The sequence below is a fragment of the Haliotis cracherodii genome, unplaced genomic scaffold (genome assembly GCF_022045235.1).
Source record: "Haliotis cracherodii isolate W230 unplaced genomic scaffold, xgHalCrac1.p SCAF_6, whole genome shotgun sequence".
Lineage (NCBI taxonomy): Eukaryota > Metazoa > Mollusca > Gastropoda > Lepetellida > Haliotidae > Haliotis > Haliotis cracherodii.
In genome coordinates this window covers 24,113,221-24,131,391 of record NW_027266319.1, presented here as the reverse complement: position 1 = coordinate 24,131,391, position 18,171 = coordinate 24,113,221, and the positions used below count along the sequence as shown (strand labels likewise).

At 44.1% G+C, this 18,171-nt stretch overlaps 1 protein-coding gene across 1 annotated transcript in view; it reads right to left on the bottom strand.

Annotated features, from left to right (window-relative positions):
• The window catches only part of LOC139445215 (dihydrolipoyl dehydrogenase, mitochondrial-like), a 30,960-nt gene extending 15,605 nt beyond the window's left edge, over positions 1-15,355 (bottom strand). The window contains exons 1-8 of the mRNA XM_071226352.1: positions 15,277-15,355; positions 14,364-14,430; positions 14,099-14,178; positions 12,804-12,942; positions 11,808-11,908; positions 8,668-8,811; positions 4,296-4,397; positions 3,229-3,450 (exon numbers count right to left, since the gene is read on the bottom strand). Coding sequence (XP_071082453.1) covers positions 3,229-3,450; positions 4,296-4,397; positions 8,668-8,811; positions 11,808-11,908; positions 12,804-12,942; positions 14,099-14,178; positions 14,364-14,430; positions 15,277-15,318 — 897 coding nt within the window. The 5' untranslated portion in view covers positions 15,319-15,355. The remainder of the gene's footprint in view (positions 1-3,228; positions 3,451-4,295; positions 4,398-8,667; positions 8,812-11,807; positions 11,909-12,803; positions 12,943-14,098; positions 14,179-14,363; positions 14,431-15,276) is intronic.
• Positions 15,356-18,171: the final 2,816 nt, after the last annotated feature.

Genomic DNA, 18,171 nt, shown 5'->3' with positions numbered 1-18,171 from the left:
CAGCTTTCATAAGTGCGTCGACCTCGGCACGGAGGAATTCCGCCTTCTCTCGGGTAGCAGGCACCGGAGTGTGCTTTATCCCGGAGAAGGGGAGGGGCGGATGATGTTTCCACCGAGGCAAATGGCCATCCCTTAAAATGGACGGGGTCCGGGGATTGTGATGTAACTGTCTCCGATTCCTTCAGGAATAGAGCCAGTCGGCCGCCTACGGGGACATCCGGCTGGAGGCAGTGAACCCCGGCTGTCGGCAGTTCGATAACTTGCGACTGTGGGTTCACCCGGGGCTCTTCGGGCGCTAATGGGAACCCATCGTTCCCAGCCCCGCGAATAAGCTGTTGGTCTCGACCAGCTGCCTTGCCCCGGCCCGTGCCTCTCTTGCTCCTCCCGGCGCCCTTATACCTGAAGGAAGCGGCGGCTTCCAAGCAGGTGTGGACGTCTGACCCGTGCGTTAGCGTAGGGGGGGGACAATTGGAGAGGCCCGCTTACGCGGTTTTAACGCTTGGTACCTCCAACATGGCCTCATGAGTCTTTGATGGAAGTATACCATTGAGCGGCCTCTCGGACCACCTGCTGAGCCCCAGGGAAGAGGGTGGCACCCTCTTATACGGCAAAGCAAGTAAGTCTTGGCATGTGTAAGTCGAGTATTTAGATACCGACATCCACCGCCTGCGCATGCCCATAACAGCGCACATCATCTGCGAGGCACAGCTACGAATAGCGTCCCGCGTAAGATAACTGAACTTCCGTTAGTTGCGCGGCCAACTCCGAAGAGTCGACCGGCCCCTCTCCCGCTAACTCCCTCTGTACAGCCGACAGATACGCGGAGTGTACGGACACACGGAGCTGTTGGCATGCATTATGATATTGCTCCTCGAAGCATATGTAAGCAGCCTTCAACTCCGCACCGCACGCGGGAAAGGGGGGGCAACAGCCGGCCCTGCTTGACCTTAGTCAAGTTGGGTGTCTCCGACTCTGGCATGGGCGCAGCCACCTGAGGCAGTACCTGGACAATCCTGTCCCGCACGTGCCTCTGCACCCGGCCCGATGCCGAGTCCCGGTGCCGAGGTGCCGGAGGTTCAAGGGAACCCACCTGGCACCGGGCTAGGTATCCACTAGTGGAAGCCTCGGCCTCGGAAGAGGCGTCTGGCTCCGCTAGGGAAAGTTGTGCGTCGGTAGTGCACGGGCCTAGCCGGCGCCCGCCACCACTACGCTGGGGATCGACCGCGAGCCAGAGCCGAAGCTCGGTCTCGGATCGTCCCCGAGACAAAGGGAACCAACCTTGCTCCAGGGCAGGTATCCACTAGTGGAAGCCTCGGCCTCGGAAGAGGCGTCTGGCTCCGCTAGGGAAAATTGTGCGTCGGTGGTGCACGGGCCGGCGCCCGCCACCACTACGCTTGGGAGCGACCTCGAGCCGGAGCCGAAGCTCGGTCTCGGATCGTCCCCGAGACAAAGGGAACCCCCCTGGCTCCGGGCTACGAATCCACTAGTGAAAGCCTCGGCCTCGGAAGAGGCGTCTGGCTCCGCTAGGGAAAATTGTGCGTCGGTAGTGCACGGGCCGGCGCCCGCCACCCCTCCGCTGGGGAGCGACCTCGAGCCGGAGCCGAAGCCCGGTCTCGGATCGTCCCCGAGATCAAGTGGCCTGCCTCGGCCGACGCCGGGCATAACACAGATCTCGAAGCCGCGTCCGGCGCCGACAACGGGGAAGGCTCAGCCCGTAGCTCCTCCGGAGCCGAGACTTCACCTCCTCCATCATCGACGCCATCGGCGACTTAAGTAACGCAGAACAGTCTGCCAAAGACAGTGCAGGAGAGGGTGCAGTGCTTACTACGGGGACCCTCCAGCCTTATCCCCCGGCCCCCGGAGAGGGAGCGGGGGAGACAATATCGGCAGGTTTTTTACCCTTTTTAGATGGGGAGGGGGGGGGGGGTGGGGATGTCTTAGTAGATCTGATATCTACCCCCGCCTTTATAGACTTTTGGGGGGTAAAGGCAATGTCCTCCGCCAGACATATCAGGCAGCGTTCGTGCCTGTCTTAGAACAACCCGTACACAGTTTGAAGGTCTTTGTAAACAAGACCGTAATTTCTGAGGTGGGCGGGAAGGGTATTAACGTGTATCAGTGCGATATAAAGATCGGAAAAATACGTGCATAAATTGTGAAACTAGAAGCAAAGGCGTAATGTAGAATGCGATTTGTAACGCGATACTAATAGCCAATGTCGTAGTTTAACTAAAACACCAAAGGGGCGTGTTACGCGCTAAGGTGTAAAACCCGTAAAAAAGGTAAGTGTAGTTTATAAATTAACACACCACCTTGGGTTTTGTAAAGGAAAAAATTGTAGTCCAATGCTGTTGAAAGAAATGTACCATACATACAGTTTGGTCAGCCATGGTTCTTGTCGAACGATAGATTTCTCTTATTTTGTCTTGTGTGAAAAATCAACACGTCTGTCTCTTACAGATGACATAAGGAAAGTGATTTGGGTGAGAGTTGCTCCCCCTGGCGTGAGGCGCCGTTGGTGGTGAGGCCCCGTAAGGGTGGTCGTATATCATACAAAAACGAAGTTTTTTGTGTGGTAACATTTTTTATTAAGGAAAATGGTTACAACTATGTCATGTAGATTTTCTTGAGCAAGGAAAATGCAATAAGTGCCCCAAGGAGGATTTAATCAGAAAGAGAATCCTGCATTCTGATTAGCTGAATTGGTCACGTGTTATTGCATTCATTTCCCAATGAATGCAAAAAATGAAGCCACGTCCACCGAGGTGCACTACTTTTGTTACTACGGAATGTCGGGGAATCCCAATATTACACTTTCTGCTCATGTGTTTCGCCATGCACAGGACATTTAGCGACATTCATGCATATTCATTGTCCAAACTACCCTTTGAAACTGAAGGCCAAGAATGAATGAAACAGCAAACGTGCAGGCTCGCTCGCCTGTGTTTTTTCTTCTCGCCTCGGTTCAACTTTCATGTCTTCGGGTTTCATTTCTAACTAGCATTTTTCCAACTGTGTTTTCCTGTTTTCAGGGAAGTAATGTTTGAATCTGGCGGTTACTATGCCGATTCATACAGTTTGCCCATCGTTTTTTCGATTCATACCTCAATAAACCGAAAATAATACAAAGTCAATCCTTAAGAACATTTGCCATCGCAACAGTATGGGCAGTAATGTGCATGAGTTATTGTTACCATGGTTACTGTTCAATCTGCATCCTAAACCTACCTCTTGTGTCTTGCCATCCTTGGCTCCCTCGACATTGACGATGACGTTTCCGCCTGACTTGGTGGCACCGGTGACCTTGGTGTTCAGCATGAACTTCATGCCCTGCTTGGTGAGGATTTTCTGGAAGTTCTTCGAGATCTCCATGTCGATACCAAGACCACCGACATGCCCCAGGAACTCTACACAGGTCACCTGCGCTCCCAGTCGCTGCCACACAGAGCCCTGCAATACAACCAATCTAGGATACTGTGTGTTGTGAGTGTGTATGTGTGTTGTGCTACCAAACAACCCAATATGTGAATCATGATGATGTAATGAGACTGTTTCAGGCTTATTTCAGGGCCTTGCTATGCAACAACCTGATATGTTAATCATGATGATATAATAGGACAGTGGTATACAAAAAGGCTTACCCGGTATTTCAGGGCCTTGCTATGCAACAACCTGATATGTGAATCATGACGATGTAATAGGACTGTGGTATACAAAAAGGCTTATTTCAGGGCCTTGCTATGCAACAACCTGATATGTGAATCATGACGATGTAATAGGACTGTGGTATACAAAAAGGCTTATTTCAGGGCCTTGCTATGCAACAACCTGATATGTGAATCATGATGATGTAATGGGTCTGTGGTATACAAAAAGGCTTATTTCAGGGCCTTGCTATGCAAGAACCTGATATGTGAATCATGATGATGTAATGGGACTGCGGTACACAATAAGACTTCCAAAATGTGAATCATGACGATGAGATGGAACTGCGGCATCAAGTATGGGATATTTCAGCCCCTAGCTACCCAACAACCCAATATGTGAATCATGATGACATGATGGAACTGTGGTATACAGTAAAGGCTATTTCAGTTTAACACTGTGTCAAATAGTTACAGACTATTTACAAGTGCTCTGTTCACACCCCCACCATGATCCAAACTTGAACACATCAAATTTCGATTATCAACAACTTAAAACAAGAAAAAGGCAGTGTCCACTTTGAAACATACCTTCTTTCAAAGCATTAGAATGTATTACTTATAAATGTTTCAAGATGTTGTCTCTCTTACCAGTTCAACTCCGATTACACCAGCTCCAATGAGGACGAGTTTCTCAGGTACTTTCTTCAGTGAAAGGGCACCTGTTGATGACACAATCTGCTCCTCATCGATCTACAATAACATAATAATCATACAGTTGCTAAATTTGTAGAATGCAAAGAGAAATTGTTGATACAAAGAGTGAGTGAGTGAGTGGTAGGTTCAATGCCGCTTTGAACAGCATTCCAGTCATATCACAGCATGTCAGCTTAATGTGGAAGGAATACCTGAAGTGATGCAGGTCTCAGAAGTTTACCACTTCGTATGGTGCTGACAAACCTAGAAACATAATCGGGGCGAACCGGGATTCGAACCCACAATCATAGGTTTCTGGCGTGCCCAAGGGACCCAACTCTGCACAGCGAATCACGGCGCCTTAAATGACTGGGCCACCCGTGCCCCCTCTTTGTTGACTGAGATGGTTCAAAGCGGCATTGAACAGCATTCCAGTCATATCACAGCATGTCAGCTTAATGTGGAAGGAATACCTGAAGTGATGCAGGTCTCAGAAGTTTACCACTTTGGTGAAACCCAGGTCCATGGATATGGTGCTGACAACCTTGGAATAAAATCGGAGCGAATCAGGATTTGAACCCATGATCATAGGCTTCTGGCATGCCCTAGGGATGCAACTCTGCATGGCGGATTGCAGCACCTTACACAACTGGGCCACCCATAAGAACCTTGTAGTATCCAAGCAACTGTTCACGTTACAAGCAGCTGTTCACATTACAGGTGTTCATGTTACCAAACAGGTGTTCATGTTACAAGCAGGTGTTCATGTTACAAGCAGGTGTTCATGTTACAAGCAGCTGTTCACGTTACAAGCAGCTGTTCACGTTACATGCAGCTGTTCACGTTACAAGCAGCTGAGCATGTTACAAGCAGCTGTTCCATTACAAGCAGCTGTTCACATTACAGGCAGCTGTTCACGTTACAAGCAAATGTTCATGTTACAAGCAGCTGTTCACGTTACAAGCAGCTGTTTACGTTACAAGCAGCTGTTCACGTTACAAGCAGCTGAGCATGTTACAAGCAGCTGTTCCATTACAAGCAGCTGTTCACATTACAGGCAGCTGTTCACGTTACAAGCAGCTGTTCACGTTACAGGCAGCTGTTCATGTTACAAGCAGCTGTTCACGTTACAGGCAGCTATTCACATTACAAGTAGCTGTTCACGTTATAAGCAGCTGTTTACATTACAAACAGCTGTTCATGTTACAGGCAGCTATTCACGTTACAAGCAGCTGAGCATGTTACAAGCAGCTGTTCAAGTTACAAGCAGCTGTTCACATTACAAGCAGCTGTTCACGTAACAAGCAGCTGTTCACTTTACAAGCAGTTGTTCACGGTACAAGCAGCTGTTCACGTTACAGAGGAGGAAACTAAAACATCATTCCATCATAATTGTGTACATGGTGTAAATGCCAAAAAACTTGCTGGCCGGGACATAAACCTGAAACTTGAAAGAGGTGGACTTTCTATTGTGTTCACAAGTTCAAATATACGCCCACAAGTTCAAACCAATATCTCCAACACCAATCCATGCCAATTTCCTTGTGTTTGGAGACACTACAGCTATAATCAAGTAGAAGCTGTTAAACTTTGTATCTAAACCTGTTGTAAAGCAGTAAGGAAAATGAAGGTTTTATTTCCTTATTAACTCTCACAACAAACATACAAATGTGCATTGTTCCCAAACAAGATGCACAGATTACATGCCAACAGGCTGACACCAGGAAGATTACTGCACGCTGATGTTATCCTCATTAAATCATCCTGTGCACATAGATTCCTCGCAGTAGCACACACAACGTGCGCACTTCATATTCCCAAGACCTTGTCAAACGCTAACACTTGACTTGAATCTGATTGATAATGTACCATCTTTAATTAACTAATCATGTCCTTTTAAAACGGAAATAAATAACAGGACATGATGAAATTTGGTTTCAGAAGAGAAAAAAATATATTTCTGGATATGTTCATAAATGAATTTCCTCTAAACATCATCAATTATATGTTTGTTTTCTCGGTTTCCTCCTAGAGGGATTCTGGTTTAGGATAGGTACCCACTGACCTTTGCTGGTCTCACCATGGGGATTCTGGTTTAGGATGGGTACCCACTGACCTATGCTAGTCTCACCATGGGGATTCTGGTTTAGGATGGGTACCCACTGACCTATGCTAGTCTCACCATGGGGATTCTGGTTTAGGATGGGTACCCACTGACCTATGCTAGTCTCACCATGGGGATTCTGGTTTAGGATGGGTACCCACTGACCTATGCTGGTCTCACCATGAGGATTCTGGTTTAGGATAGGTACCCACTGACCTGTGCTGGTCTCACCATGGGGATTCTGGTTTAGGATAGGTACCCACTGACCTTTGCTAGTCTCACCATGGGGATTCTGGTTTAGGATGGGTACCCACTGACCTATGCTGGTCTCACCATGGGGATTCTGGTTTAGGATGGGTACCCACTGACCTATGCTGGTCTCACCATGGGGATTCTGGTTTAGGATAGGTACCCACTGACCTGTGCTGGTCTCACCATGGGGATTCTGGTTTAGGATAGGTACCCACTAACTTTTGCTGGTCTCTCCATGGGGATTCTGGTTTAGGATGGGTACCCACTGACCTGTGCTGGTCTCACCATGGGGATTCTGGTTTAGGATGGGTACCCACTGACCTATGCTGGTCTCACCATGGGGATTCTGGTTTAGGATAGGTACCCACTGACCTTTGCTGGTCTCACCATGGGGATTCTGGTTTAGGATAGGTACCCAATAACTTTTGCTGGTCTCACCATGGGGATTCTGGTTTAGGATGGGTACCCACTGACCTGTGCTGGTCTCACCATGGGGATTCTGGTTTAGGATAGGTACCCACTGACTTATGCTGGTCTCACCATGGGGATTCTGGTTTAGGATGGGTACCCACTGACTTGTGCTGGTCTCACCATGGGGATTCTGGTGTAGGATGGGTACCCACTGACCTGTGCTGGTCTCACCATGGGGATTCTGGTTTAGGATGGGTACCCACTGACCTATGCTGGTCTCACCATGGGGATTCTGGTTTAGGATAGGTACCCACTGAACTATGCTGGTCTCACCATGGGGATTCTGGTTTAGGATGGGTATCCACTGACCTATGCTGGTCTCACCATGGGGATTCTGGTTTAGGATGGGTACCCACTGACCTATGCTGGTCTCACCATGGGGATTCTGGTTTAGGATGGGTACCCACTGACCTATGCTGGTCTCACCATGGGGATTCCAGGTTAGAATAGGTCCCCTTCAAACTATGATGGTTGTACTATGGGGATTCCAGGTTAGAATAGGTCCCCATCAACTAATGCTGGTTTTACCATAGGGATTCCAGGTTAGAATAGGTCCCCATCAATCTATGCTGGTTGTACTGTGGGGATTCCAGGTTAGGATAGGTCCCCATCAACCTGAGCTGGTCGTACCATGGGGATTCCAGGTTAGAATAGGTCCCCTTCAAACTATGATGGTTGTACTATGGGGATTCCAGGTTAGAATAGGTCCACATCAACCTATGCTGGTTGTACTGTGGGGATTCCAGGTTAGAATAGGTCCCCATCAACCTATGCTGGTTGTACCGTTGGGATTCCAGGTTAAAATAGGTCCCCAGCAACTAACTACTCACTTACTTACAGACTGGTATCATAGAGCTGGATTATTGCCAAGTGTGGCATTAAACAAATACAAGCTCTTCTCTCTTAAACCTGTTGCTCTTAAATTCATCATGTTAACATTAAACTTACTTTTCCTCTGCAATATTTTCAAATGAAGCTCTGATAATGTCTAATTATCAACATTTATAATATACAGTCAGAGAGCAAGCTCTGAATGCTTTCCATAACACACTTTCCATATAATATCCTGACATTGCATAAACGTGTTATTTATATTTTGCCTAGTTACTAGGGCTGGGACGATACACCAACTGTGAGATCCAATATGTATCGCGATACCTTACTCACTATCCGGTATGTATCCCGATACTTGCATGTGCTCTTATCTGTGGTGCGTGAGCAATTGTTTTCATAGACAGGATGGTCAAATACCTGGCACACTGACGATTAACAGTTGGCAAGGTCAAGTATGGCACAACAAATGAAAATATTTATGTTTTCACTATTAACTTGCACTACTGATCAGTGTTTAGTGGAACAGTTTTTAAACTAAACATTTAAGGTCAGAATCGATATTTTTGCCTAAGTGTGCGACTGTGATCGATACTTGTATCGAGAAGTATATATAATCGCGATCCACCGTTGCATCAGTGTATCATCCCACCACTACTAGTTACTGACCTCTATGCCTGGGAATGGTGTGACCTCTGACCCAGTGGCAATGAGAATATTCTTGGTGGCAACGGTCTCCTCTGTGCCATCACTCTTCACAACTGTCACCTCATTTGGTCCTGTCACCTTGCCGAAACCACGAAACTGGGTCACCTGGAAAACAAAGATACCCAACTTTTAATCCTTGCTGACTAAACAAGCACAAAATCAGTGCCAAAATCAATTTCAATCACTGGTCACAACTGAACTTGATCAGTCAAACCTAACCCAAATTGTGCCACAGCACTGTAGCTCACCTGAATATGTAGTCAACAAAGACAGCCAATATTTTTTAAATAACTTCAATAAAACACACTAAAAGTGAGTGAATGAGTGAGTGAGTTGGGTTTAACCCCGCTTTTAACAGTATTCCAGTTATATCACGGCGTGTCAGCTTAATGTGAGAGGAAAGCCGATGCAGGTCTCAGACGTTTACCATTTCGGTGAAACCCACGAGCACAGGTATGGTGCTGACAAACCTAGAAACATAATCGGGGCGAACCGGGATTCGAACCCACAATCATAGGTTTCTGGCGTGTCCAGGGACGCAACTCTGCACAGCAAATCGGGGCGCCTTAGACAACTGGGCCACCCTTGCCCCCCAAATATTTTTGAGAAGAAACATGTTGATGTAAGAAACCACTGTGGAGTGGCAGCAGCTGATTGGTGCTGCGTAGGATCTCTTGCCCATTACGAATGGCCCTGATGAAGACTTCCATCTCCTGACTGTTGATGTGCCAGGGGTGTTCGTCTGGAGTCCACAGACCAGACACGGTTTCCTGGAGGAAATGCCAACAGATGGTGGGTGGCCTTGAAGCTTGGGGGAGAGGCGTCGGTGAAATAAAAAGAATGGATAGGATAATGTTCCTTCTAAAATGAAGCAACTGGATGGAAGGCCAAAACCTGAAGGTCAGCTAAAGCATCGTCAAGAGAACGGAAGATATCGGCCTCCAGCCGGCCATGTGGCGGAGTCTGTGATGCTGTGCTCCACCTAGGGGGTGGGGGGGGGGCCTTGTCCTTGTGAAGCACTGGGGAGATGATCCACCAGCCAGATGGACATCTCTGCTGGGGTCAGTTTCCTATCAGGGATGTTTCATCATGATCTGTAACAAAGTCCCATTGTCATCAGAGTGGTGACGATCACTGTGCCAATGGAGAGCAGGGGAGATGTTAGGCGACGCCTGACTTGAGAAGAAAATCTATCTTAGCGCTGACCGCTGTAAGAGCATGGCACAGTTGAGGGCCCAAGGCGCCTGGTCATCCTGAAGTGGAGGAGGCGTTGCGATTGGTCCTGGCGCAAGTGATCATGTGCACGAGGCGGTAGAGGCGACAGTACTTGCAGGGTGGTCATCAGGTGATCGCAAGTGGCAGAGGGAATGAGCCGACCATCAAGAAAAGGTTTCAGAAAAGGCACATGACGGTGATCCGGCAACTGTCAGTCGCTGGTGAAACTGGTGTTAAGTTGAAGCAGGGGCAGGGTGCCGTTGTATAAAGCAATCTTAGCAGGAGGTGATCATAACTCCCACACCTTAACATAGACTGACAGTCTAAGCTGAGGTCATCTTGTACAACGACACCCAGGTCATCAAGACAGTGAGCTGAGGTCGTTGGGGGAGGCGAAGATAATAACTCGGAGGAGGAGGAGAGGTCTGAAGAAGACCCTCTCTGTAATACGTAACATCCTCAATTGATAAATCAGAGCATACAGGCCATTAAATTACAAAACTACAAGGTGGGCGGCAAGATGGGCAAAGGTGATGAGTCTTTCTCCCTCATGGGACATTTACACAAATTCGCATCACATGGAATACATTTGGAAAAAAGTTAAACACTGTATATAAGTTTACTGGCATAAAAGACCTAAACATGTTCCTGGAAAACATGGCGAACCCCAGATCCAAACACAACCTCAGTGTGTAGAGTGCCAACCAGGACACAAAACCATAAATACCTAAATAACAGAACTATGTTAACAGATGGTCAACTACAAGAAAATAAATGAGAGATTGACTAATATTTCCAAAGCCTACAACAAAAATTGCATTAGAAAGCACAACTGTTATATTCAAGATGGCAACCAAGGGGCAAAGATCAGCTGAGTTACGTGGCTGCCTTAAATTGTGTAAATAAACAGCTAAAAGCAGAAATATACTGCAGAAAGGTGGAATATATTGTCAGGAGATGGATATACAGGATGATCACCACCAAAAACGTCAAGAAAACTGAGAATAATGAAAGAAACACTATAAGGCAGACAGGGAAGAATATGGGTGAATAACTCCAGGGTATCAGGGCATGGGCTATAGTCTGTTTCAACTGTCTCTCTGTTCCAGCACTGTCTGTTTGTTAAGGAAGGGAGGCTAAAGTACTGTGTAGTGTCAGGTAAGGTAAAACATACGTTTTTTAATATGGCTGCTGTGATTTGAGCCTCTGGAACAAATTGAGAGTCATCATTGGTCGGTACCTATGATGTCAAGTACACAGCAATTATATGTATAAACAAATAATAATAAGTATGAATAGAAACTCTTGATATATTTTTTTCTAAAAATGACAAGATAAAGTAAAAATATACTGAAACACTTTGAGAAACACATATTCCATTTTTTTTAACATTTGGCACATTGGCCACAAAAATCAAACTCAGTTGTTGTGAGTATTTCGGCAGGAGGTTGTCAAACACAAAAGTGTCATTGTACAGGTTCAAATCTCATTTGCTGTGTTTGGAGATGAGTGTTTCAGTATAAGTGTGACAATACTGTATATAAAGCATCACGTGTGGCACAACTGTGTGTTTCATCATGAGTGTAACAACTGTCAAACACAATAGAGTCATTGTACAGGTTCAAATCTCATTTGCTGTGTTTGGAGATCAGTGTTTCATATAAGTGTGACAACACTGTATATAAAGCATCACGTGTGGCACAACTGTGTGTCTCATCATGAGTGTAACAACTGTCAAACACAATAGTGTCATTGTACAGGTTCGAATCTCATTTGCTGTGTTTGGAGATCAGTGTTTCAGTATAAGTGTGACAACACTGTATAAAAAGCATCACTTGTGGCACAACTGTGTGTTTCATCATCAGTGAAACAACTGTCCTCCTCACCTTGTTCTTGTTGAAGAGATGAGCTATACCACCAGTGAGCGCCTTCACCGCACTGGACTTTACGGACATCATTTTTTCCAGGTTCAGCCGGACTCCATCACCTGTTTTAATGAGTGTATGATGTTACTATGGTTACACAACTGTTAGCACTCCAGTAAACAATATATTGTGTGACTCTGAAAGTTTAGGTACCAGGGACGATATTACATCTGCACCAAACATGTTCACTTAAAAACTCCCCAAAACTTGTCAACGTAAGAATCAGACTGCAAACTCCACAAGCTATCCTGTCAATCCTGACCTTGTTTAGTTAATTGTCAACCAGTTTGCTTTTATTTGACTAGGACACACTGAGTCTTCATTTGAAATGCTGCATTAAGAGGTAGGTCAGACGAGGTTTAACATTGTGTTCAAGATTATTTCACGAACCCCAGGATCTGCATGCATGTGTGGATGCTTGTATTAATCCGGACTTACGCTAGTTTCTATGAGATACCATACACACAGTAGTTGAACCTGAATACCCCTATCAGACACATTATACTGACTCCACTTTTATCCCCGAGTGCCAGACAGGATAGTCTCTTGGTATGACGAGGACAGGGGATCGAACCACCTTCTTTCTGCTCTCCGGGCAGACGCCTGTATTAAGAGGCTTTCTATATAGATCAGTATCAAATAACTGGTACATTCTACAAAACTATTTCCACTACCAATAAATATTTAAAAACATTATTGTGCTTAATGCTTTACTAAACAATATTCCAACTATATCAAAAAGGCCTGTGAATGATCATGTCTCCACAAGACACTCCAGTGATTGATATTATGAGCAACAGTAGATGCCATGCCACACGATCTACCAAATCACCAGGTCTGACCACCCAAACCGTGAGTCACCTCTGGGCATGCTAGGTTGCTAGGGATCTATTCCAACAATGGAATCACAACGTGTGGTCTGAGAAGCCTGCACACAGAAAACACCTAGTAACCTACACTCTATCCCTCTTCCTTCCAGGTCCTTGGTGTTGGCCATGGCGTAGAAGTGGGAGTTGTTGAGGAGGGCCTTGGATGGAATACAGCCAACATTCAGACATGTTCCTCCGTACGTCTCGTTCTTCTCCACACACCCGGTCTGAAATCACAATAAACAAGAATACTCTAGCACGTTTAGTTATGTTTATTCCAAGACCGCCATCTCCTTCGTTTACACAAGCAATATCCAAGCTGGAAAAACGATATAAACACAAATGCTCCATCTTGATCTGAGATGTTTGGTCTTTATATCTGATATGATAAGATATCTGTTAAGATATGAGGACACTTCCATAGAAAGTCACGTCATTATATAGACAGCAGAATAGATTTTTTTAATATAAGTAGAACTATCATGGTTTCCCAGAAAATCACAAGTTCAGGTTAAACAACAGCATAAGAATGATCAAGCATAACAAAACAATGATAAAGGGGAGATAAATACTGAAAATCCAATGAAACCTAATTGTCTCCCTTTGACTGTTTATACATCTATCTATCTATCTATCTATCTATCTATCTATCTTTTATTCTTCATGTTTAAGTTCTAGGGGCCCATATTCTTACCTGGACTGCACACAGGTTTTATTCATTGTGTATTTAGCTGGGCATGGAGTCATCCCACAGGGGACATCTTTACCTTGTCACATGGACACAACATCTGACATCAGATCAGAAAGTCCGTGGTTTGATTCCCAGAACATGAATTTTATGGACACAGTACGCACATATGCTTGAATCATGTTGAGTGAGTGGGTGCATGGGTGAGTGGGTGAGTGAATGAGTGAGTGAGTGAGTGAGGTAGGTTAAATGTCCCTTTGAACAGTATTCCAGTTATGTCATGGCATGTCCGCTTTAATGTGGCAAGAAAACCTGAAGTGATGCAGACCTCAGACCTTATCACCTGTCCCGTATACATTTACGAAATTGTCTTGTTACTGAAATCCTGTAGGCTATGAAAAGCCTTTCCTTGCCTTATGTACAACTATGCGGGGTAAAAGCTATCCACGAGACAAATAGGTTGTTTCGTGATGTATGCAGGAGGACATTCCACTGTGATAGCCATGTGGTGTTTCAGGTCGGAAAGTCCATGAAGTGCTCCATGAAATCATTGAAGTATTGTTTTTTAAACTTGCTAACCGTCATCACTTTTGATATATGTTGTGTAATGAAGGGAAAATCCTTATGAAAGCTCTCCATACAGAACAGGAACAATGACTGGAGGAAACAGGTACATCATCAACTCCTCTACAAACCTTGAGGCCAAGTTGGGCTGCCTTGACTGCTGCCACATACCCTCCCGGTCCAGATCCCACCACAACCAGGTCAAGTTCCTCTGGAGATGAAAAGTAGCCAACAAGTAAAATCTGCACTTGACAGAACAAAAATAATGAGATAAAGAATTGCTACAGCAACTGCATCTTAAAACATGCACATTTTTAAGATATGTTCATTTTTTCAAATTATTGAAAAACTGCAATCATGGCAATTGCAATTACTAAACACAAAATCAGATCTTACCTCCAGTGGAATAATTTCTGGAAATGACAGCACCAAGACATCTCCCTGTAGTGCTGGGACTGCCCCCCTGCAAAACATAGGTTTAGTATGAAGTGAACATAAACAATTCAAATAGAGCAAGAATGCATTTTAGTGGAAACTTTCTGCCACTTCGGCAAGGGAGGTGCACAAGTTGCTTGGTTCTCTGACACTTTTAATTTCATGGTTTAACCACTGGAGCTGCTGCAGATTATGTTTGCCAACTATTTCATGTATTTTCTGATACTAACTTCATTTTTAGATGTATCTACTTTGTATGATACTAATTTTGTGGCAAACATATTTCTGCAGATTCCATATAATCACACCTGTCCACCTACCTATTATTCAAATAATAATGATGTTGATATAGCAACACTCGAGTGTCGCTATATCGACAGCATCAAACATGTCAGGTACATAAGGGGTAAATGAATGTGTACACAATTAGATACAGATTTGTTTTGACAAAGTATCATCAACACGATTTTGATTTTTCGTAAATTCTGTTCCATTACGATTACAACATGGCATAGATCTAAACTGATAAAAGACATCACTTTGCAGTGTTCATATGTTCAGAGTTAGGCCTTGATCAGGAATTGCACTCATGCACCCTACAAACACCGTTATGATTCACTCCTATTTAAAATCGGAAGTTAGATCACATAATATGTCTTGGTTGTCAATATCATCACGGTGTTATCGATAAAACAAACTTGGTCTGAACAGATACCGGTATTGCACGTCCTTCAAGGTTTGCTGACACTGATGAAATTATACATTATTAAATCCCGAAGGGCAATAAATGACAGTATAATTCATATGAATTAATTGTTTCGCTGTAAGGAAATCGTCAGGTTGTGATTGAATAGTGCGATGAGTCAAAATATACCCGTAAGAGTAACGAAAATCGCGACACAGAAGAGGCCAACATGACTTTGGAATTTTAGTTTGATCCGAGAACGCTAGAGGGCGAAGCTCAGTTAAGTTCCGGTTTTTCGAAAACACTTTTCCTAACGACATATGATTATGTTTTGGATTTTCGAGTGACACTGGTACATAAAATTGTGGATAAACCACAACGAAATATATTTTAACAGAGTGTCTACCATGAAATCTTATGTATACACCCTTTTTAAAAATCCTTTACGCTGTATTGCGCGTCGCGTTTACATCTCTCTTCGCACACCTCCGAGGATGGTATAAACAACTAATAAATGTAATAAGAACAATCAGCCTACAGACAGTATATACACAATCGACAGAGCTCCAGATAAGCTGCGTATCTGCGTAAAATACGCATCAGAAATGCAGAAATATGCAGTAAAATAAAATCCAAGCGTATCAAATACACAACGAACATCACAGATACGCTACAAAAATATAACTTGTGTGTATCGTCAAAATATTGTGAAGTAACCCTGCGTATTCGATTAGCAAATCAGCAACTTATTTTGAAATTATAAACGGGCATTCCGTCAACCTTGCCAAACTCCACAAGACAGTTACATCATGATCATTTGCCATCACACTTTCTTGTGGAAGTATCGTGGTATTTTTGAGTCCTATAAAGCTCTCGAACCAACACGACACCAGTTTGTAGGGACTATAGATGGATAGTGTTTGTAGATATTTATCTTAAATACCCACATGTGTAAAAACTAGAGGGTAAAAGAAATTTGAATACCCATATAGAATTACTGATACCCAAGGATTTTAAAATGCATGGGTGAAATACCCACAACACCAAAAGCTTATCTGGAGCTCTGCAATCAGCTTACATACAATCCACATAAATCAACATCGCTAATCGGCTAATCTCGTTATCGTTAAGCAAACAACTCAGGCATATACTGGTTTACATTTCCGGTGCACCGCCGTGATATTGCTGAAAGCGGAGTAGTGAAGGTGTGGGTCTAACGCCGCTTTTAACATTATTCCATTTATATCACGTCGTGTCAGCTTAATGTGGGAGGAAAGCCCGAAGTGATGCAGGTCTCAGACGTTTACCACTTCGGTGATACCCACGAGCACGGGTATGGTACTGATAAACCCAGAAAAATCGGGGCGAACCGGGATTCGAATCCACAATCATAGGTTTCTGGCGTGCCCAAGGGACGCGACTCCGAACTGCGAATCGCGGCGCCTTAGACGACTGGGCCACCCGTACCCTAAAAGGGGGAGTAAAACCGCTCACCCACTTAGTCACTAAACGGGTTCTTTGGGAGGACTTGATTACACGACCTATTATTTGTTTACAGATGCATCACATATACATTATGAACATGCATACATCATTTGTTTTCAATACAAATTCACATGAATATAACATATCAATGCTGCTGTTTCTGTTTTACAAGGTAATCGTTCCGTTTTACATGGCGACAGTTGCATTTTTGGTTTGGTTTTATCACTGATGTTTTAACTACACATACATAGATATCATTACAATAATATGAATGTCTGAAGGTGACGTGACCAAATAAGCTCTTCCAGGCAGCCAATATACTAACGTCGAATGTTCTCTATATAATTTTTACTGATCTTAGCCTGTTTGACACAGTTTTTACTGTGAGTAAGTGAGTGGATTTAGTTTAACGCTGCTTGGAACAGTATTCAGTTGTATCACGGTTTGTGATGTAGGTCTAAGCCCCTGCGTGAACACAGGTTGTTTGTTTGTTGGTTGGTTTATTGTTTTACGCCGCAATCAGCAATATTCCAGCTATATGACGGCGGTCTGTTTATAATCGAGTCTGGACCAGACAATCCAGAGATTGATATCATGAGCATCGATCCACGCAATTGAGATCGATGACAAGTTTCAACCAAGTCAGCAAGCCTTGTCACCCGATCTCGTTAGTCGCCTCTTATGACAAGTATAGTCGCATGTTACGGCAAGCATGGGTTACTGAAAACCTATTCTACTCCGGATCTTAACGGGTCACGTGAGCACAGGACACAGAAGGACCTGTTTATTTATTCTTTACTTGCGGCAAACTAAACCATACCAGGAAGCAACTCGAACACTGGTGGCTGTATGATAAAAAGTAAAAACAGAATCCATATTTAATTATATCTACTTTATTTTATTGGCGCTTGGTTGTCCAAGTAGACACAATTAACGGCCCAGTAAGTATTATAACTTTCCAAAACCAATTTTTCAGAAATAAGCTTAAAAATACCATGCCATCAGTCGTGGTGTACCAGAATGAAATATGCATAGTATGTTGTTTCAAAATTAACTGTCCATTAATTTACTGAAATACTTTAAATTTCATGTTTGTATTGATTGTTGTTTCAATTTCGTAATATATTGTTATTAATAATATATATTTCATTGGAGTAAAAAAATGTTAATGAAGACATATGCTCAAGTAAAGCTGACATATTTGATTTCAACTCAACAGGAATTATTCCTTCTTTTCAAAAGATGCAACGATTCAAATGGCATATAATGAATATGCAAACTTGTGTATAAGGTGTCATATACAACCGCTGATAATGCCGAATCAAAAACAATGCAACATAGCTAGTTCACCGCATTCATTTATTTTCTTCCATATTGAACTGTTCCATTCCAAACTAAGGTCATAACGTTGTGCCGTGCTTATGGACGAACACAGTTTTGGAGTACACAGATTGTGCCAAGTTCCTTTTTCAGACATGGTACGTTCCAAAGTAATGGGGTCAACAGATTGTCTTTACGTTATATAGAATGCTCTTCGGGGAATAGTACCCAAGAAATCGCCGGTAGATGGCGAATGACAAAAACATCCGGTTAGCTTGA